Source organism: Sinocyclocheilus anshuiensis, unplaced genomic scaffold (assembly GCF_001515605.1).
Source record: "Sinocyclocheilus anshuiensis isolate Anshui unplaced genomic scaffold, SAMN03320099.WGS_v1.1 scaffold465, whole genome shotgun sequence".
In the NCBI taxonomy this organism is placed as follows: domain Eukaryota; kingdom Metazoa; phylum Chordata; class Actinopteri; order Cypriniformes; family Cyprinidae; genus Sinocyclocheilus; species Sinocyclocheilus anshuiensis.
Window position 1 is genome coordinate 457,897 of NW_015539898.1, and position 19,260 is coordinate 477,156.

Consider the following 19,260-nt stretch of genomic DNA (forward strand, 5'->3'; position numbering starts at 1 on the left):
TAAGGCTGTGTGTGTGTGTGTGTGTGTGTGTGTGTGTGTGTGTGTGTGTGTGTGTGTGTGTGTGTGTGTGCGCGCGCGCGTGTGTGTGTGAGAGAGATAAAGAGAGAGAGAAGTAAAAGATCCTGTGCATGTTTAGATGTTTGACATTTTTGATGGATGATAATCTACAATATTTTCACTGAGACTCTCTTTTACTGTATAAGTCTGTATATTTCTCATTTTTTTGCTCAAGGCTGCTCTTTTATAGCTTCAGTTATATGGTTCTTTGAAGTATCAACTTTGTCTTAGATGTTTGTTTTAAAATGCTTTAGGGGACATCAATTAGACAATTATTGTCATATACTGTAGTAAGAGTATAAAGTTATGAGATGAATGTAGGCTGTATAGCTCGGATAAGTTGTTGGTAGTTCATATGGAGATCTCTGAATTTCTGCAAATCTGAAGCATTTGTGACACTGTTGAGATCTCTTCTGAAACTCGCATGTGAGATTACTGTCTCAGAGTAAAAAAGTGCAAATGTGATGTGTCATTTTTTGTTAATGTTGTGTGATGTAAAATTATGTTTTCTTATTCCAAATTAATGTAAAGAATAATCTAAAGCAAGCCATTTGTCTGTACAGTTCTCCAAATCTTGCAAACACTGTGATTCAGTGGTGCTTTCAAACATTACACTGTTTATTTGAGTGTCTGATTCGCTTGACGCCACAACTTTCAGTCAACTAATATTGTGCATTTGAGTGAGTGACGTGACATGTGGCCAAGTATGGTGACCCACACTAGGAATTAGTGCTCTGCATTTAACCCATCCAAAGTGCACACACACAGCAGTGAACACACACACACCGTGAACACACACCCGGAGCAGTGGGCAGCCATTTATGCTGCGGCGCCCGGGGAGCAGTTGGGGGTTCGGTGCCTTGCTCAAGGGCACCTCAGTCATGGTATTGAAGGTGGGAGAGACCGCTGTACATTCACTCCCCCCACCCACAATCCCTGCCGGTACGAGACTCGAACCCACAACCTTTGGGTTATGAGTCCGACTCTCTAACCATTAGGCCACGACTTCCCCAAATTTGGTTGCAGGACTGACTGTTTTAGAGTGAGTGTTCATGGAAACTTGTCTGTAACAGTCATTATTTTTTGCTAGTGACACAGGAATTACATACTTCAACTTGATGTGACTTTAATGAAAATTTGCTCTCAGTTGTGTCTAGGAGAAATAATTGAGAATTGAATAGATCTTCATTGTGTTTTTTTAATACTATGACTGTCAGTTTCAGGTTGTTTTAGGCAGTCAGGAAGTTTCTCTCAAGCTCATCAGGCAGTCAATAGACTAATTTAGTGAGCCGATAAAGCCTCCCTCCTTTGAGACTGAAGGAGAAAGTGACAAAAACAGCAGGCAGAGATAAACATGTTTCTATACACGTCTGAAGACATTTATCTGTGTGTGCAATGTGACCTTGATGGCAATCCACCCACATCACTTCATGTTGTTTAAGTTTTAAACAGAAGTGAAAAGCAGGCGTTTTGGTTTCAAGAGTTGGTGTATCAGTCTACCCATGACTTCATCCTGAAGTGTAAGGAGAACTCATCTGAGCATGAGACATATGGCTGCTGTCTTTTCCTGCCCTGCTTTTAATTGAATTTCCACTAAGGTTAAAGCAGGCGAAGTCTTACCTGTGGTCTTCACAGATGGGCTTCTAATGGCTCTAATTTTCAGGGTCACCTCCCTCAAACTAATTTCTTATCTGATTTCATCCCTCTCTTTCTATCTATCTATCTATCTATCTATCTGTCTGTCTATCTGTCTATCTGTCTATCTGTCTGTCTGTCTGTCTATCTATTACATTTTTGTCTCATTGTTTAGTTTTTGTCCTCTTTAACATTATCTCCATCTCTGTTCTTCTTTTTTCCTCCATGTCTCCCTTTGTGCTCCGTTCTTCCTTTGTCACTTCCCTTTCTTTTCACCCCGGCTGGAATCTCGCTGTCACTTTGACAGATCTATGTTGTGACGGATTTGCGTGTGTATCCATCCATACAGCCATAAAATATTTGTGTGTCCATTTTATGGCTCTGAGGGTCATGCATTTGGAATGGGCCCATCGGTGCTTTGTTCAGATCCATTGTGAGAGAAGAATGCAATGTGTGGCATGAACATGTGATTCCCGTGTTACAAGTGCACATTAGTGACGGAAGATTGAAGGAGTGTGTGATGTGGACCGGAGAACAGTGATGTGAATGATTAAGCCCAGACCGTGATTCATAATTAATGCTATTGTTTTCATAATTTATATGAATGGGTACAGTAGTTGGGGGCACTTAGTAATCAAGGTTTTGCTGGGGTAATTATGTTAATTGCTTTTAAATAAAGGGGTCAGGCACACCACCTAACATATGCACACTGGTCGTTTAACAATTTAAAAGTGCATTTGAAAGTAAATTAGTTTATTTTTGATCTCAGAGGAAGCATTTATGCTGTTATTGTCAAGAAATGATTTGATGTATTTAATGTTGAGTGTGCTGCCATGTTGTTCCGTTGTTCCATTCGTTGTTCCAGTTGTTCCGTTCAGTAATTAATGGATATAATTATAATTACGGTTATATTTCAGCAGCTTTTCCCAACTACAGTTCTCCACTGGAAAAAGCATTGATTTGGTTTGGGAAAGGAGAGTCAGATGAAGTTTTGAGGGAAAAGATAGTACATTCCCACTTGAAATGGGTGTATAAAAGAGTCTAAAGTGTCTGTGCATGCGTGTTTGTGAGACCGAGTACGACTGTGTTGTTTCCTCTCCACAGAAATCAGTCCAAACATGGAGTGCTGGAGCGCTCATTGCTATTCACACGCGCTTCTGTCTGTATCATATCTTTAAATCTGCTAATTAACCTCATTACGACGCTCAGCCTGCAGGGGATCCAGTGTAAACCAAAGCATACGCTCATGCACACACATATATTCCACATGAAAATGCCACAAACTCAATTTAGACTGCTTCTCCAGTTTAATTATGAAAAGCCCATGATGGAATAATTAATACTGTTGGGTCGCCCTCAGCATCTCACTAAACAGAGGCCAAGTGGTCATTGTGGTCCAGATAGACATGCTCTAAATAATCCAAACAGACACAGACCGCGGAAAACTGCCGCCTGCCAAAAACATGACCCTTGCAACTAAGATTACTCTTCATCATATAAAGCACACAATACAAGCCGCCTTTGTACACAGTCGTATAAATTACTGAAAATTGCACTTATTCAAAATCAGGCTTGACTTATACTATGGATCAAAACATTTTAATAGCAGACAGTTAGGTCATCAGTCAGCAGATAGTATTTCACATATGTGGGGAAAGACTCTAAATGACCATTTTGAAGAAAAGCGAAGATAGTTGTGCACTTTCTGGGGATAATTATGTTCCTCATTTTTGTGGTTACTAAGAAATGTCTGATGAATCGAAAGTAGCAGCGAAAAAGGTAAAATGTTCTGGTAGCATTTTGGCAACACTGGTTGTGGATTTGATTCTCAGGGAACCCAGATACTGATAAAAGCATATCTTGAATGCGCTGTCACTTTCATTACAGGTACAAGCTTTATGTGAGAAAGTATGACAGATGTGTTAAACAATAAATCCCATGTTTGCTGTAAAGATGAGTGCAGTCAGGGGACTGAAGCCCATCGATGAGTCTTATGGTAGTTTGTGCTTCTCCAGTCTTTTGGTTTATTTGATCACTGATTTGATTTGCTACACACTTGAAGGTTCCTGGTATCAAGCATCATATGAGAAAGTCTCAGCATCTGCTGTGCAAAAACAAATTGATGTTGAGTGAGAATGATTTACAGTAGACACATCTGAAGAGGTGTAGAGTGAGTGTGTTTGACATTTCTGTTTGCTTCAGTTGAATTCTTACTAGGATACTCTAATGGTGGACCGTTTCAAAAAATTACATTTACATCATATATACAAAATTTGTACCTTCTATCTGCATATTAGCACCTGTTTTTAATATTAAGCATTTCTTTTTTTCAGTTTATGTAATTGCATGCATTGAGTATATGTTGTGCTGCTTGCAGTATAGACCGTTTTCTTGATTATAATGGAATCACATTGCTCATTTACCATGTAGACAATTCTCAGTTCATATATACAGTATGTCAAGGTGTTTTTGCACAGTATTTTAATTTTTGACAGTTTATCTGAGAAATGCCTTTGAGATTCCTAACCTGAGTTTCATCAGACTGATGAATCTAGCGTGGAACATGCACATCTAGAAGTTTCCTCTGTCCTATCCTAAAGTTTTCTTTTTTCTGTCATTCTAATTGAATGTTACAAACCAGAATACTAGACAGCAGCATTCTGCTGTTTGATCTCAAAATACTGCTGTGGAACGTCCGATGGAGAGGTCCAGGACTTTGTGAAAGAAGTGAAGTTGTGCTAGAGTCTGAGAACTTTAGAGATGATACTGCAGTGATGAAGTATAGAGGCATCAAAGGACTGACAGCATATGGTCCTGTCTGGCCGTTCAAAGCGTCAAAGGCATCAGAAGTTTGGCAGGATACAGTGTCCACACCAGTACTGAGGGTTTCTTTAGAAGCAACAATTCAGTCAATTCAGACAACCCAATGCACGTTAATGGGAATAATGGGGCATCACACTAGCCGTTAATATTGTGACAGGCTCATAAACATTTTTTTTTAATTTTACTTTTTAAAATATTTGATTTAATTTGATTTGATTTGATTTTACTTGTCACTATACCTGAAGGACCACTTCCCAATCTAACACTGCTAGCTCACTGTCTAATCTTTCATAAACCCACAGCGTTCACAGATAAAACAAGAAAGCTTTATAAAAACGAGGTTAAAGTGTCGACATTTGTCTGAGCATTTCTCTCTGTTGCTTCAAATGAAAGTTGAAACAGTGATTCCAGCTCTCAAAGATCCTGAGCCCAGTTTTCAGGCCTCACGGCTAAGAATCACAGTGGGACTATGAAGAACAGATGAAAGAAAAGACAATCAAAGACAACTCAAAAACATGTTAAGTTTGCTTTAAGTAAAGCACTTTGAACCCCACTTCCCGCTTTGTTTTTTATGCAGAAACTCTCATTAGTGTGGCACACATAAAAACAACAGTATTTCAATCTGTGTGAAAATTAGCTCAAAGACTAATAGACTCTCTCTCTCTCTTCCTCTGTGTCTTGAGTTTTACTGCCATAAGTCTTTGCTGTTTGTCAGATGTTGAGATATTGAATGATGGATGCTGTCCCTGAGAGGTCCTCAACGTGGCAGTTTGATTTCATCTCAGCTGTAGGAGAAGGCATAGATCCTTAGTTTTTGATGCACTCACACAAGGTCCAATATTACATTTTTGCTGCACTGGCCAATGGAGGGTGCATTTAATGGCCATAAATCTTCCTTACTGGCCACAAAATTGTATTTTACATTATTTTTAATATAAAAGCTATATTTTCATCCTTTAGGCAATGCAATTATTCCACTGTTTTCTCCAGTGCATGTCACTGTGTGAGTCGCAGCTTTATATATGAGATCTCAACTGAAACTATATCTGACATATTATTTTGTTCCTCATATTTTCATGTTGGTGGTTTAATCACTTACTGTTTGCTTGTAATGCGACCGGCTGGCAGATTCTTCTGTTTGGTCTTGAAGCAGTCAGGCCATTCTTGTGCCATTTAACGACAACAACAATAATAATAATAATAATAATAATAATAACATTATTGTTTTTGTTGTTGTTGGAAGTCTGTCATGTTTCCTTTAGTAGATTGTTTTTCTTTTATTATAAATTGATTATGTCAACTACAATGGTGCTGACAATAATAATAAAAATAATTATAATAATAGTTATTATTATTAATATTAATGTTGTTTATTTATTATTAATGGTATAAAATATGACGTTACTACTGAATAAATGAATAAATGTTTTTAGATTATTTTCTCTGAGATAAATGTTGTTAGAAGATGCACAAGTGTGTTAGACTATCAATTAATCCATTTTAATTAAACCATGTATTATGTTGCAGTTTCTATTAAAAGAAAGTATCTGTGAAATAGTCGCCAAAGCTAATTTTACCTGCATTTGGTGCCTAGTGAATGCAGTGTTTGGACGCTGAACTTTCATTTATGTAGTAGACTGCATTGAAGCCTGAAAGCCAATTTCAAAGCCCTTGGACGTATCTGTAATTGCACTCGCTCTGTTTTCCATACACTTTACCAATTATAGGTCTACACCTCATCCTATTTAAGACCTAGCTGTCTCCAGCCACCAAAGAAATTACAAGAACAGATGTTCAATCCAGCAGCTCCGCACAGCTCTCATTTGAACCCTATAGAAACTACATTTTTATTGATTCTTTCATTTCCACCTGGGTTCATAAGTGTATGTGCGACAGTTTCCTACCGAGCCGGAGCTGGTTTGGCTGTATATAGCTGCCATATGCTTCCTGCTGCAGAGCTCAGGGCCACAGCAGGGTCTGTGTCCTAATTGATCTGTAATTGACTCAGCAGCAGGGAAGGTCAGTTTGTCACTGAGCACTGCATACAATTAGCTGTCGAGCCCTGTTACCTGATCTGTCCAGTTATGACTCATGCCAAAGGCTCTGAGATGCTCTTTTTACAAAGTAAAACATGAAATTGATGCGCATAATTACAAACGCACACACAGAAGCACCATATCAAGTGAACTAGAGAAAACTTACACACTCTGTGACATGTGGATTGACATTGACACTAAAGTAATTACCTGATATTGACGCCACTGACTCACGGGCGTCTGTCTTGAACACTAATTGGAGACAACAGATTTTACTGTCCTCACTATCCTGTTCTGTTACACACATATTCAGGAGGGGGGAAAAATACAGTATATTTCCCTTTTTTTATTTCTTCTTCTTCTTCAAAAAATTTTTTACAGCACTTCAAGTTAAGCCAGTCTTAGAAAATAAAAAGATTCAAATATTTTTTTCTATAGGTCTATCATAATGCGTGCGGTAGAGGGTTAAATTGTTCAAAAGAGACAGTAAAATCATTTATAAATGCTGTTCTTTTGAGCTTTCCATTCATCAAAGAATCCTGGAAAAAAATATATATGATATTTATTATAAAAATTGTATAAATTTGATTTTCATAAATATTAATTTTTTATACTATTATTTATTTTTATAAATATTAAAATAGAATATTTATTGAGCAGCAAATCAGCATATTAGAATGATTTCTGGAGGATCATGTGACACTAAAAGACTGGAGTAATGACTGCTAAAAATTAGCTAAACAGTTTTGCCTTCACAAGAATAAATTATATTTAAAAAATATATAAAACAATTATTTTAAATTGTAAAAATGTCTCAAAATTTTTCTGTTTTTACTCTATTTTTCATACATCAAAACCTTCCATAATGACCCCAAACATTTGAACAGTAAAGTAATTATCAAAGTTTCGAACTGATCTGGACATATAATTGCATAAACACTGCACATTTAAAAATATAATAGCAACAGAATATCTCATGAGTGTTTCCAGATTAAAAACTAGCATCATGAACCATGTGCTACAAAATCTTTCTTTTAACAGTGCAATTCAATACAAAGTCAGTATGTTTGCATTGTGTGAAAGAGCATTGTTAAATGCCAAACGATCGTCACTTGAAAGTACAGGCCCGTGGATCTTCTTGAAGTTGTTCTCTCTTCATTAATGCAACCTATGCATTTGCACATGAATTATTCTGATAGAGAAAATAAGATCTCCGATTTATAAAGAGGAAACATCTGTGAGAGCAGCCGCTACAATGCATGCAATTAGCTCTGTTGTCCTTTAGGTTAATTACTACAATACTGCTGAAGCAAAGGTTAAACAACGGTGAGTCGTGTTGGCATTTAACTTGGATATCTGAGTTCCTCCTCACCTGAAGCGTGAAAATTTGAGTCAACTCTAAAATCTCAAGCGTGGGAGATGTTATGAAGGAAGGGTGAATTTTAACACAGAGTTAAATGTTTTAAATGAGAAACCATTCCAAGGCTGGCATTATGAAAATGGCATTGCACTTCTTATGGGTGAAAAGTGATTTCAAGGGGGTGAGACATCCTGCAAACCCACCTGAAAATTGCTGTGGAAATGAGTGTGCTTGTTGTTGCTATGATTAAACCTAGAAAAAGCCTTCTAAATGCATGCATAAACAGCTTACCTTGAAACAGACCGCCTAGAATAGACCTATTAGGAAGGGGGTGTTTGTGTGTTTCCTGGGAGCCTAATGATACCTTTATGCTGGAGATTAAGATAAATTTGTTCATTATTATATTCTTTACAACCTCTCGACCCTCAAAAAAAGAGCTGAAGATTTCTAGGTTTAATAAAAAGGATGCACCCGTTTAATCAGCCAAACGGACTATTTAATTACATTTTCAGTGAATTCCTGAGCTCCGCAATTCCTCAAATCAATCCGGCATTCTTGAAAAACGAGTGTTTTAATCAGGCAGTCATTTGTAGATCCCTATTTCTACTTTGTGTGTGTGTGCGGATGCATTGGAGTCTGCACATGTGTGAGAGCCCATGAGTGAATGGAGTCCTGTCGAAACTGATTAGCTTTGTAATTACTCTCCGGTCTCCGGTCAGTGCTACTAACAGACATGTTTAATGCTATGCGTCAATCTACAGTCTTACGATGAAACGAGCAAGGAATTCTAAGATAGCAGCACTTGGAGAAATGGAGCGGAGAACTGTGTGTCTTTAAACTCACTTCAGTTGTGACAGGCTTTTCAAACTATATGACAAAGCCAAAGCAGCCAACGAAACATTTGATGCAGATCCAGTCCGTGTTATGTAGTACTGCTGAATGGAACGTGATTTACATTTTTGGATGGAAATTGGAGTGTTATGGGGATTATGGCAAAGGAAAGAGACAGATGTGGAGAAAAATGAGGAATTATCTCTCAGAAACATCAGGGGAAATAGAATGGGAAGTTATGGAGCTGAGTAGCTAATGGCCATGAGGCTAGTAAAGAGTCTCGGAAGCAGAAATGAGAGCTTGCAGACCATTACAGCCAGTGAACATTCAGTAAAATCACAATCAAGTGGTGTTTTGTGCAATGTGCAGTAGGTGTTTAATTTTAAGAGATTAAATAATCCTTTATCATTAATTAATTCTCACCTCAAAACTATCGTGATTGGACGTCACATCATTATTATATGTATATTGTACATACAGCAAGGCTTATTTAATCAAAAGGTAAAAAGTAATATTGTAAAATATTATTACAATTTAAAATAATGGTTTTCTATTTGAATATATTTTAAATTGTAATTTGTTCCTGTGATGCAAAGCTGAATTTTCAGCAACCATTACTACAGTCTTCAGTGTCACACGATCCTTCAGAAATCATTCTGTATGTTGCTAATTTGCTGATCAAGAAGCATTTATTATTATTATCATTGTTGAAAGTGGTTGTGTTGCTTAATATTTTTGTGGAAACGTGATACTTTTTTTCAGGATTCTTTGATTATTAGAAAGTTTGAAAGAACAGCAACTTAAAAAATATATATATATATTTTTTGTAACATTATAAAATTGTGCTATGAATATAGTCATTGCTGCTAAAATGGCATTAAATCATAAATAAATAAATAATGTAACATTATAAATCTCTTTACGGTCACTTTTGATCAATTTAATGCGTCCTTGCTAAATAAAACTATTCTTATTCAAACTAAAAACAATAAATCAATATAAAATATAATATAACAATTTTAAATGTGTCCTATTTTATTTTATTTAGTTTTATTTTCCACACTATATTGTACAGTACCATACCATTCAACACCGAACCAAAACATGCCATACAAAACTGTTCTATTTAAAATCTGTTCATATTATCATGGTATGGAGCAGAACACATGCAAACAGAAACACACACACTGTTTTTAGGCTCACTCAGAGTGGTTTGACCTCTCTCATCCTTCAAAAATCTCCCTCATCTATCTGAGAGGGTTAATTGACTACTGTTTGTCTGAAACAGATGTTCCAGTGGAGATCTGCAATTATTAAGTGGCTCTTAAGTGTCTTTTAGAGTCTGCTCTCTCTCTGTCACTATACAGTATTTTGTCTCTCTCCTGCTTTTTATCACCTTTTGTCTGTTCTCTATTTCCCTCCTCTTCTCTCTCCTAAGTAACAGATTTGACATGGCTGGAATGTAGCAGACGTAATTTAGCTGAGTGGAATCAGCCACGGCTCTTTGTGTAGAAAGTGTCCTGTTCATCTCTTTAAATGTTATCCTCAAACAGAGCGCACGCTTCATCCAGTCAGCTCTAACAAACGCCAATGAAAGAGACTGCATGGATATTTTTCCCCCTCAAAAAGGTGTTTATGTGTGCCTTAGAGACAGATGAATAAAACGAGGCAAAGAGTAAGGATTTCACAGGTTTAGCTTTCGTGTAAATGTGTTCAATGTCTCCAGGGAGGAAATCTTCTCTGGCAGATCCTATATTTCTCACTTCTTCTGATTGATTGTGCTAAAACTTCTATACAGAGATTTTAAACCATCATCTAGGTAATGAAACACTTCTGAATCTATGACTGGAAGTTAATTAGTACTGCAGATATATAATAGAAGCTGAAGCACTTTGTTCTATTGTGTGGTAGACAAGGAAGGATTTTGTATAAAAGCATTTTCACATATTATTGCATATTACATGATCATTTTAAAACCATAACAATATACCCAACATGGATGACGCTCAATTAGAGGACATTTGCAATAATGTGTTTAAAATCTCTACCAGAAGAAAATAGCATCACATGATGCTGGTCGCAAACCATTTTTTTAGTTGCAAGTGATTGTTCAGTCACTAACAGTTGACAGAATTTTTCAGCAAATTAATATATGTTTTTTAATTATATTTTAATTCACTTAAAAAAAAGCTACTTTATGACAAAAAAAAAAAGATTTTAAGACATAACAATTTAACATATATTGAAGTTAACATTTTTTATTTATTATTAAGTCATGAAATCTAAATAACTAGTTGTTTCAAAAATGGACACTGCAATACCTAAGAGACATTAAGGCAATTTCAAGCAAAATATTTCTGTCAGTTTCTAATATGCTTTCTCTTGATGGATAAATGTGATATTTCTGATAGCAATTGTTAGAAAAAATATAATTATCATCAATGGACATTAAACATACCCTAAATTATAGGATGAAAATTGTAGGATGATGTGTTCCATTACTTTTCCACATGATCAGCTGCTTGATGGATAAAATCTCATATACTAAGATTGAAGGAGAGACTAGAAACCAAAATGTTACAGACTTTTGCCAGTAAGAAACCACTTCACAACAACCCAGAACTGCACAGCAACATGAAAAAAAAAACAGGAGTATTTTCCAGAAAATATAAATATATGAATATTGTTATATTTTTGTATCTGGTGTTTAATTTTCCATAAAACTGTACACAAGATATCTTAACATAGTTTCTAGAACAAAATTACTACCTATTGTGTGTTTCTTCTCTGCAGGATAGATACTAAGAAGCTGACAAAAGATGGCATTTCTGAAGGATGCGATTACCTTTTTCTTCTCCCTGTGGGCTTCCCTCCTTTATGTAGCATTAATGTCCCTTTCACTGGGGGCAGAAGCACCAAAAAGAAGCCAGTACATCTGGAAAACAGGTGAGTTGCCAATATTTCCAATATTAGCTTTTTCTTGGACGACAGAATGAGATTAATTCATGCGGTCCCTATCTGAATTATAAGTGTTTTTTTTACCATGATTTCTGTCATCATTCACTGTCATAATAATAATAATAATACATTTTAATTGTAATGCGCCTTTCTTAAAGGGGTCATATGATGCTGCTAAAAAGAACAGTATTTTGTGTATTAGGTGTAATGAAATGTGTTTATGCGGTTTAAGGTTCAAAAAACACATTATTTTCCACATACTGTACATTATTGTTTCTCCTCTATGCCCCGCCTTCTGAAACGCGTCGATTTTTACAAAGCTCATAGGTCTGAAAAAGCGAGGTGTGCTGTGATTGGCCAGCTATCCAGTGCGTTGTGATTGGCCGAATACCTCAAGGGTGAGACGGAAATGTTACGCCCCTTGCCATATTGTGATGATGCCCTGTCAGGCCAGAGCGATGAGACAAAAACATGAAAACCCATTATAAACGAGGCATCCGTTGCATCCAGTGGGGACATAATTATGGATTATAATGACTTATACTGTCTTTTTACGAGTTGTGTTGCATCGCGCCGCGTAAACATAAAACCATGTCTGCATTTGTGATAGGAGAAATTACAAACAAGCCCTACTCTACACTGCCCAAAAAAACTCGCTTTAAATATATAAAATATAAAAACTCTTTAAATATACAAGACGTACTTACAGTCTTTGAGTCAGAACAGCCGGCATTGTAGTCTACTCTTCCAGGAAACAGTCCTCCATAAAATGTGCTTCCGGAAGGATATGTGACAACTCCTGGCTGGACTCCGCTTCGTCCACGGTTAAAAGCCGATCCGGCGATCGACAGCGCAAAGTTGTAGTATTTCCTCATCGACTTTACAGATCTTCTTTATGCACCAAGAGCTTGTAACACTCCAAAGAGAAAGGAAAAATTGAAAACGCATCATATGACCCCTTTAATACTCAAACCGCTACAACATGTACAAACAAAATAACAAGTCAATCAAAACTACAAATATCAAAAATAAAATCATAGTAATAGTCATAAATTAAAAGCTATTAAACCCGCTGAAATGTCTTTTATAACCTTTTGTTATAATAATAATAATAATACATTTTATTTGTAATGCACCTTTCTTAATACTCAAAGCACTAATATAAAAAATAAAATCATAGTAATAGTCATAAATTAAAAGCTTCATTAAAAAGGTACGTCTTAAGAAGTTTCTTAAAACAATCCAAGGAAGCAGCATTCCTAATAAACACAGGTAATACATTCCATAACTTAAGCGCGTTATAGGAAAAATCCCTCCCCCACATGGTTTTTAATTTACAACGAGGCTGATACAAGGAAAAACAACCAGCAGAGCAGAGAGAGCAAGAAGGTGTGGAAAGTGCTACCAAGTCACAAATGTAATCTAGAGCCAGCCCATGCACTGCTTTATATGTTAAATTCAGAGTTTTAAAATCAATACGTGATTGAACCGGGAGCCAATGAAGTTGCTGGAGCACTGGGGTAATGTGATGGCGTGAGGACGTATAAGTCAAAACCCGCGCTGCTGAGTTTTTAATATATTGTAGCAATGTTACGAAGATGGAAAAAAGCAACTTTAGTTATGTTTTTGAAGTGAGAATTAAAAGTCAACTGAGCATCAAAAATCACACCGAAATTACGCACCTGAGCAGAAGGAGATATTTGGGTATTGTCAACTGAAAGTTTCAAATTACTGAACTTATTAACATTAGATGGAGTGCCAATTAATACAATTTCAGTTTTAGAACAATTTAGTTTTAGAAAGTTGTGTTTCATCCATGCCTTAATTTCCAGTAAACAGGCAGTTAAAAAGGAAGAAGTGGAATCAGGCTGAGTGCTAATATAAATCTGGGTATCGTCCGTGTAACAATGATAGCCCAGGCCATACTTCTGAATAATCTGCCCCAGAGGCAGCATGTAAATACTAAATAGAACAGGTCCCAAAACTGACCCCTGAGGGACACCCTGACACAAAGGCGCAGTCTGAGATCTATTAGTACCCAGGTAAACAAACTGAGAACGTTCTGAGAGGTAAGATTTAAACCATGTCATGTTGCTACAAACCTGTATGACTTTCTTCTGTAGAACACAAAAGGAGATTTTTTGAAGAATATTGCCACTGTTTTCCATATGAAAGCGATTCATTGAAAAGATATGACGATTAATTCAGATACTTCTCTCATAGTGAGATAAGGCTTTCCATGAATATCTAAATTTTGGTATTTTTGTCGAACCAAAGCTATCATATGTTCAGAAGACTTGGAATATTGTGAACAAGATGCTTTTATGCTGCTTTTTTGGTCTTGACACCCCAGTCCTCATTTGCTTTTGAAAATGGCCAAGATATCCTTCAAAAATTCATTTTTCTGTGCTCCACAGAAGAAAAAAAGGCCATAGAGGTTTGGAAGCATCATGAGGGTGAGCAAATGATGTCATGATTTTATTTTTTTGTATTGCTTCTCTAATAGCGCACAGGGTAAATCTGCAAAACCAAACTGCAACAATTATTTCAAGGTTTCCAGAAATGCTAAACACACAGTTTGTGTTTGTATGATGCATCCACAGTCTGAGCCAGAGAATTCTGACACATTTTTGCCATTTCTCTGTGGTCAGATCCAATTGGAGAAGTCGCATATTAGGACTGCATAATCGAATGTGTGAATGACAGTGTTTAGTACAGTACAGTCAGTCAAGAAGCAAGGTGATACACATTTGTATTCTGCATTTAATAGAGGAGAACAGAAGTGGTATATAAAAATTGGTCCAGGTTGGATATTGATCCTTGTTGTCGCAGATCTTGGATCAGCAGGCATGTATGTACAGCAGTTCAGAAAGTGTGTGAGACCATCTGCCTGTGTTATCTGTGAAGTCTGATTAATCTTATATCCAGCTGGAGTTGCACTGAGAATTCCTCATGTCGCCATGGCAACAATTGTTAAGTGTGAGATTGACAGTTTACAAAGAACAGAAGATTATTACTTGGCCTATTAATGCCGTCCGGCGTATCCAAGCTACTGTAGCTTACATTTCAAGATGCTGCAATTAAGTACTTCTCCAGAACTTGTAACAAAACATCCAACATATAGCTATGAAGACCTCAGGAAGTTCATATCAACTTCCAGATTTGGGTGGTCTGCCCACCCTTGTTCAGTTTAAATTATTACATGAGAAAAAGTATCCATTAACAGGGAGATTATTGGGACAAAGTATTCAGCTGGTCATGGGATCTGAACATGGAGGCTATCAAAACAGCTACTGATATGACTAGCGTGTTCATTTTATGTGGGTGTTATCATTTTAAACATTTGTTTACTATGCATTCCTTCATGTGTAAAAACTTCTTTAAAAAGTAGAAAAATACTATATTTAATAGTGCATTCTCACATATACAGTAATTCAAAAGTATTTTCAGCAAGGTTGCATTAAGCTGATCTAAAGTGACAGGAAAGACTTTTACATTGTTGAAATTCTATTTCAAATAAATGCTGTTTTGAACTTTCTCTTCATCAAAGAATCTTGAAAAAATCACACTTTTCACAAAAATATTAAGCTGCACAACTGTTTTCAACATGCAAATCAGCATATTAGAATGATTTCTGAAGGATCATGTGACACTGAAGACTGGCGTAATGATGTTGAAAATTCAGCTTTACCACCACAGGAATAAATTATATTTTACAATATATTAAAATAGAAAACAATTATTTTAAATTGTAAAAATATTTCAGAATAATACTGTTTTTACTGTTTTTGATCAAATAAATGCAGCCTTGGTGAGCATAAGAGACTTCTATCAGAAACATAAAAAAATCTGGGGAAAGAATAAAAAAAAAGAAACATTAAAAAAATCTTACCGACCCCAAACTTTTGAACAATAGAGTATGTTGACATTTCAGCAGGGTTTTCAAAAGATTCATAGCTACTTTAATTATTTAGATTTTTAATTTAGATTTAATTATCATAAATATCATTTTTGTTTTAAAAGTTGATATTTGACTAATCGATTTAGGGGCACTAAAAGACAGTTTCTTTTAAAAAAGTCAATGACCTTTGAAAGTTATTGTAAAATTCATACACTGAATGAATGGATAGATGGATGGATGGAGGGACAGATCAACAGGTGTCCAGTGCTGATGAGGGCAACTGTAAAAAGGCTTTATAGACAAAGTAGGGATGTTAAGGATGTAGAAGTTTTGTGTGAAGCGGTGGTCAGTTCTCAGAGGCTCTGAGTGAGTTTCCTCACGTGCTGTGTGTGGATCGAAGAGCTGCTCTGCAGGGCCACAGGGGTGATGATTCCTGGAATGTAAAATCGATACTTGTTTCATCCTGAAGGAGTGAGTCCTCTTTCCTACTGTCTATGAAGAAACGCTCATTTGGCCACCTACATGCTTTATTTTGTACTCAAGGTCTAATTTTCTTCAGCTTTGTTTGTGCTTAATTTTGTTCAGTTTTCCTGTTCTGGAAATGAGAAAACTGTGTGCTGACAAGAGAGCAAAATCTTGAGTTTGTGTCTTAAAAGCACTTTGGTGGCTTAAAAACCTAATTTTGAACCACTTTGCCTGGAGTTCTTCTATCTGACGTCACGAGCTGGACAGAAAATGGTTCTGTCTCTCAAAACAAGGTGGAAATTAACCTTCAAGAGAGAGATGAAGACGGCTAGCATAAGGTGATCTCAAAACTAACAGGCATGTACTAAAAGCCATAAAGGTGCTTTAATCCAGGAATTACTTTGCATTCTAGCTACACTCTTCATACATAAAATGCAACTCACAAGTGCTTCACAAGTTCCTTTTTTTTAATGAAATATAAAGTATGGTATGAAAGAATGCAACTTATACATTAAAAGTCCCAATAACACATCACCATGATGTTGAAAAATACACAAAAATAGGCATGGAAAGCTTTATACCTTTGCACCAATCAAACACACATTTGGTACTTTTATTATAAATTTTTACATTTATACATTTGCCTTTACATTCACAGGAAATGTATTGTATAAGTAGGGTCCAGTGCTTTGGTCCCTATTGACTTCCAGTTTGACAGAAGAAAGTAATTTATACGAATTGGACTGACACAAGGGTGAGCAAATGATGACAGAATTTTCATTTTTGCGTGAAGGATCCCTTTAAACCACACTTTAAAATGAGCACAAATACACTTTTCAGGCAAAATGTTTTGCAAAAAAGAGGGTTATTAGGTTTTTAAGTGATAAATCAGTAGAACATGTTCATACAGTAGTTAAGGTGATGAACTACATCTGTGAGGACACGTGTAAATTCACATCATACATTCATATCATTTTGGGACTAGTGTTTTACATACAAGTAAACAAAAATAAGCCGCAGAACCATTGCCTTCCAGAGCAACATCCCAAGTCTTTCGTATTTAAGACATCAAAATCCACCAGTCCTCACCCCAGACTCCAACCGAATCGTGACAGGCCAAAAACAGCTCCATTTCCTTTGCTAAAGCATCTGTGATAGGCAGAAGGGCACTGTAATTGCATCTGTGACCATCAGCGAGTAATTAATCTGTCATGTGCCCTATTGTTTCACCCAGAATGCATCCAAAAAGTGTGTGAGTGTCAGACTAGAACATTTCTTCACGCTGTTGAGAGGGAGGATGCTGCCGTCTCCAGAGACCTCTGGGTCAGGAAATGTTTTGTTTTTTTAAATGTGTAAACAACACTAATGGCCCCGACACTTTCAGACATCATAAATACATAATTTGATTTATTTCGGCATAAACAATGGTTGCATTGTTGAGTCATGCTGTCATACCAATGCACTTGTTGATTAGCAAGACACAGTTTAACTCTTTACATAACCTATAACCAGAATGTACACTTATTCATATGTTTTGAGAGTAAAATGTTACAAATGTAAAATGTTTTAACAAAGTTGTGTAGCATAGCATCTTGGCGTCTAAATAGCAATAGCATAAATTCCTCTACTCTCATAAGTTACTGATTGTTGTTACTGTAGATTGTTATCTGGTTTACACAGATAATATTTGTAATGTATAATACATTACTTGGGGGTCAGTAAGAAGTCAGTATTTTTATTTATTTATATATTTATTGAATGCCTTTATTCAGCAAGAATGCGTTAAATTGATCAAAAGTGACAGTTAAGACATTCATACGTTACAAAAGATTTCTATTTTTTTCTATTTATATTTTCAATCGTTAAAGAATTGTAACAAAAATATTAGCAGCACAACTGTTTTTAACATTGATAATAATAATTAACTGAAGGATCACATAACACTGAAGATTTGAGTAATGGCTGCTGAAAATTCAGGTTTGCCATTATAGGAATAAATTACATGTTAAAATATTTCAATAGAAAACCATTATTTTCATTTACAATATTACTGTTTTTACTGTATTTTTTATCAAATAAATGCACCCTTGTTGAGCAAAAGAGACTTCTTACAAGAATTTTAATCTTATCAACCTCAAACTTTTAAATCCTGGCGTGTATTTAAGATGTGAATTATATTCACATATGCCGCTGTTTGCCTTTCTATGATTCATTTGAAGGGTTTTCACAGACGCCTGCAGTGTGTTTAGTATCACATTTAATGAGCATGTAAGATCTTGTTGATTACATTTCCAAATCATATTTCTAAGAATGGGAGAGATCTAGTTTTGTTGCAGTGCTGTTGTTTGCAGTGTGCACAGGGTAAAATCTGTGTACTGAAGAACTTTCCACAGCTGTTAGCTCGGTGTTTTTCAGGCTGGAGAAGACTTCATCTCAGAGTCTGCCGCTAACTACGCTAAGGTCAATGATTAGATTGCCTGGGAAAAAATGTAAAGAAACCAATAGATCGAGCTGTTTTCAGCGTGCTGTTTTGAGGTGATATAGCAGTACAGTGCTGTTGTTTGCAGCCTCCATATTGCCGGAGGTCTTCATAATGGAAGTACAGTCACTGAGGAATCCCACCATAGAGGGAACTCTGTGTTGTGGGTGATTAAAGCTTTTGAAAATTTGAACAGCGAAAAATAACCTGTCTCGGGTGTGTTTGAACCAAAGCCTCTGATTGGTGCCAATGAAATATATTCAGCAGTGGAGGCCGATGGGTTTTGCCTGGGGAAAAAACCTACGGGAATGAAAACCAATTTCAATTTTCACTCAAAATTTTCTTTTTCCAAGTTAATAGAAATTGATAATGTGGATTCTACCAGATAAGATATCATAGTTCAAACTGTATCTCTGTCTTTGTGCTGCCAAAATTGAGTAAAACCTCTCCCGATCTTGCCAACAGTGACTTTGCTAGCGATGCCCTGCGAGTGACCTCATCCCATCTCACAGCTTTAAGTTTCTGTGAAACCACGGGACAGGGTCCTGCTCGTATCTTAGTTCTGTTTCTCTCCGCCTGCCTGCTGCGTTTCAGTGATGACCACATGAGAGACGGCGGGAGATGAACTCCCTGTGAGACATACAAGTCAGTCTGAAAGAAAGTTGGAAGAAGCTTGTCACAGCTGTGAGGGTGATTTTGTGTGTGTGTGTGTGTG

The 19,260-nt window shown here is 36.4% G+C and overlaps 1 protein-coding gene across 1 annotated transcript in view; it reads left to right on the plus strand.

The window, feature by feature from the left end:
- The first annotated feature begins 11,561 nt into the window (after positions 1 to 11,561).
- The window catches only part of LOC107685951 (thrombospondin type-1 domain-containing protein 7B-like), a 58,908-nt gene continuing 51,209 nt past the window's right edge, over positions 11,562 to 19,260 (plus strand). The window contains exon 1 of the mRNA XM_016482713.1: positions 11,562 to 11,688. Within this exon, the coding sequence (XP_016338199.1) occupies positions 11,562 to 11,688 (127 nt within the window). The remainder of the gene's footprint in view (positions 11,689 to 19,260) is intronic.